At 36.9% G+C, this 2,374-nt stretch overlaps 1 protein-coding gene across 1 annotated transcript; it reads right to left on the reverse strand.

Moving 5' to 3' along the window:
- Positions 1-267: 267 nt before the first annotated feature.
- On the reverse strand, positions 268-1,889 carry LOC131167106 (uncharacterized). The gene is made up of 4 exons (XM_058125922.1): positions 1,559-1,889; positions 1,401-1,467; positions 1,001-1,258; positions 268-826 (listed from the first exon to the last, which is right to left on the reverse strand). Exons 1-4 carry the CDS (start codon positions 1,637-1,639, stop codon positions 729-731), a joined length of 504 nt encoding a protein of 167 aa, XP_057981905.1. The 5' UTR covers positions 1,640-1,889; the 3' UTR covers positions 268-728.
- Positions 1,890-2,374: the final 485 nt, after the last annotated feature.

The following is a 2,374-nucleotide window of genomic DNA, read 5'->3' on the forward strand; positions in this document are numbered from 1 at the left end:
ATTCTTCTAGTATAAGGTGCTCGAACGGTGCCTCCATACCTCCTTTGGACTTAGGCGATAACAAGACTTCAACCCACAAAAGAAGAAATTCACAAGAAGGAAATTCTTAGAAGACAAATGTTTATTGTATTGACTTCTCTCAAACAAAGGGTTGGAGCTCCCTTTATATAGGGCAACTATTGAAATTATAATCACAACTTGCAAATTATTATATGCAAGGTAATAAGGTTGTATTTTAAAGCAAAGAATTGAAGTTTTAGATTTGTATTTGTATAGAAATTTAATACAATTTTATATTGTGTTTTTGTTCAAATTTACACAATTCAAATTTAAGACGGTCAAATTCAAGCTTTCAAATACAAAATAATCGTACATTTAATATATAAAAATAGACTGAAAAAAAAGTTAAATTAAATTTATAACTTGATTTTGCTATTCTATCTATTCAAATTTTCATTTCATCTCTCTTTTACCTCAGTCCAATAACCAAATTGAGCGAAAAATTGACCAGGGGCACCAGGTCCGACTCTAGAAGACTAGAACAGGCATACCACAGCTGCCACAACCATCTTCTCTCAAATTTATGCTTCAGTTGCATCCATCCAACTTATCCATCCAACTTCTATCGACGAATCCATCACCAGCTATTCTGCAGACCTGCGTTGGCAGTTCCATCGGGCCCTTTTGTCACGAGCTTACCGTTCAAACTTCAATCACCATTGTCGCCATTACCTTTCTGCCAAATTATCCACACTAGAGCTCCTCGCCTCTTCCTTTGCCAGCCTTTTAGCCATCCTCCTATGCTTAAGTTTGTTCTGGGTATTTTCTGAGCAAACACAAAATTTTTCATCTGAATCTCACGTCCTTAGAACATGTAAAAATGATAAAACTAATGCTGGATTTGGAACATGGAACTAGAGCATTAGTTTGAAACTAAGCGAAGTTGGAAATCCCACAATTCAGAATTCAGGAGTAAGATTGTATGTTTCCAAATTCTCACCTGAGTTGTCAATTGCACTTGTGCGTGGTTCCTCAGCGGCATTACGTCGAACACCTGGAGGCCCGTGTTGAAAAGCGTCGTCCTGACTCGTCGAAAGTAACAATGGCCCGATAATCTTCCTGCGGCGCGAAGCTTCTTCTTTGAGCTTTTGCTTGCGAAGTCTCTTCCTCTGTGCTCTAGTGAGCTTCTTGGGCCCAGCTGTGTCAGCGTCGCCCTCCTCTTCCTCGCTTGGTGAAGGGCTACCCTCGCCAACATCATCTACATATAAAACCCAATTTCATAAACACACGACTCAAAAGATTAAAAAACAAGATACAGCTCGACAGAATCAAATATATGGATATTCGAAATCAATTGACGAAGCATTTCCAGTTCCATGTATAATTGATTCGATAGCTACCAGGATTAATCCCGTCCAGATCCGAACCTTCCCGCAATATGCCCACTGGATCGTTCTCATCTTCTTGCTGTAAAGTTCATGTAAAGAGAACATTAATTTAATCGACTCCGAGAGAGAGAGAGAGAGAGAGAGAGAGAGAGAGAGAGAGAGATGGATACGTTTGGGAAAGACGGAGGTGGTGGATAAAGCATGCCAAGAATGGCGTTGTGAAACTTTCGACGTCTCTCTTCGCGGTGCATCGTCTCTACCTGTCTTAGACCCTGGATTGGCAATTGCTATTCGAGTCGGCTAGGGTTTGAATATGTTGGTGTATGATCTTTCAATAATCATTGCATAAGAAGAAGATCCCGAATTCCTGAGGATCATTAAAGAAACTGTATATAATAGAAAGATTGAATTTGTTGTATATACTTTTTCGTGGGCATAAAAATCAAATCGTCTGAAATTATTAGTATCCAAAAGTTCAAATATACAGGCATATGCATATCTATTGCTTGCTTGTATGATGGTCATATATATGCAAACATCTCCCATTTTTTATTTTATAAAAACACTTAAAAATAAATTAAGAAATAAATATATTTACGATAAGTTAGATATAACTCTAATAAATGGTAAGATAAGGGATGAACAACTTAAATGACATGAACACTTATAACTTAGGTCATATAGTGCACTAGTAAGGAAAAGTGAGTTAGTTATTACTGGGCAGTAAAAAAGGTTGGAATAAACCTAAAATAACTTAGAAAGAAATAATAAGGATTTAATAGTTTTGAATATGTCTAAAGAAATGGTCCATGATGACATATATTGACGGAAAATAATATATATACCCGATCCCACCTAGTGGGACTCAAGGTTTGGTTTTGTTGTTGTTATTGTTATATCTTTCTTTGACCTTAGCATCCATTTTTTGAAGTCATAGCTACTATTCTAAAGGCTCAAATTCTCATCTCTCTTCCTTTTATTGCTAA

This window comes from Malania oleifera, chromosome 1, assembly GCF_029873635.1.
Source record: "Malania oleifera isolate guangnan ecotype guangnan chromosome 1, ASM2987363v1, whole genome shotgun sequence".
In the NCBI taxonomy this organism is placed as follows: domain Eukaryota; kingdom Viridiplantae; phylum Streptophyta; class Magnoliopsida; order Santalales; family Ximeniaceae; genus Malania; species Malania oleifera.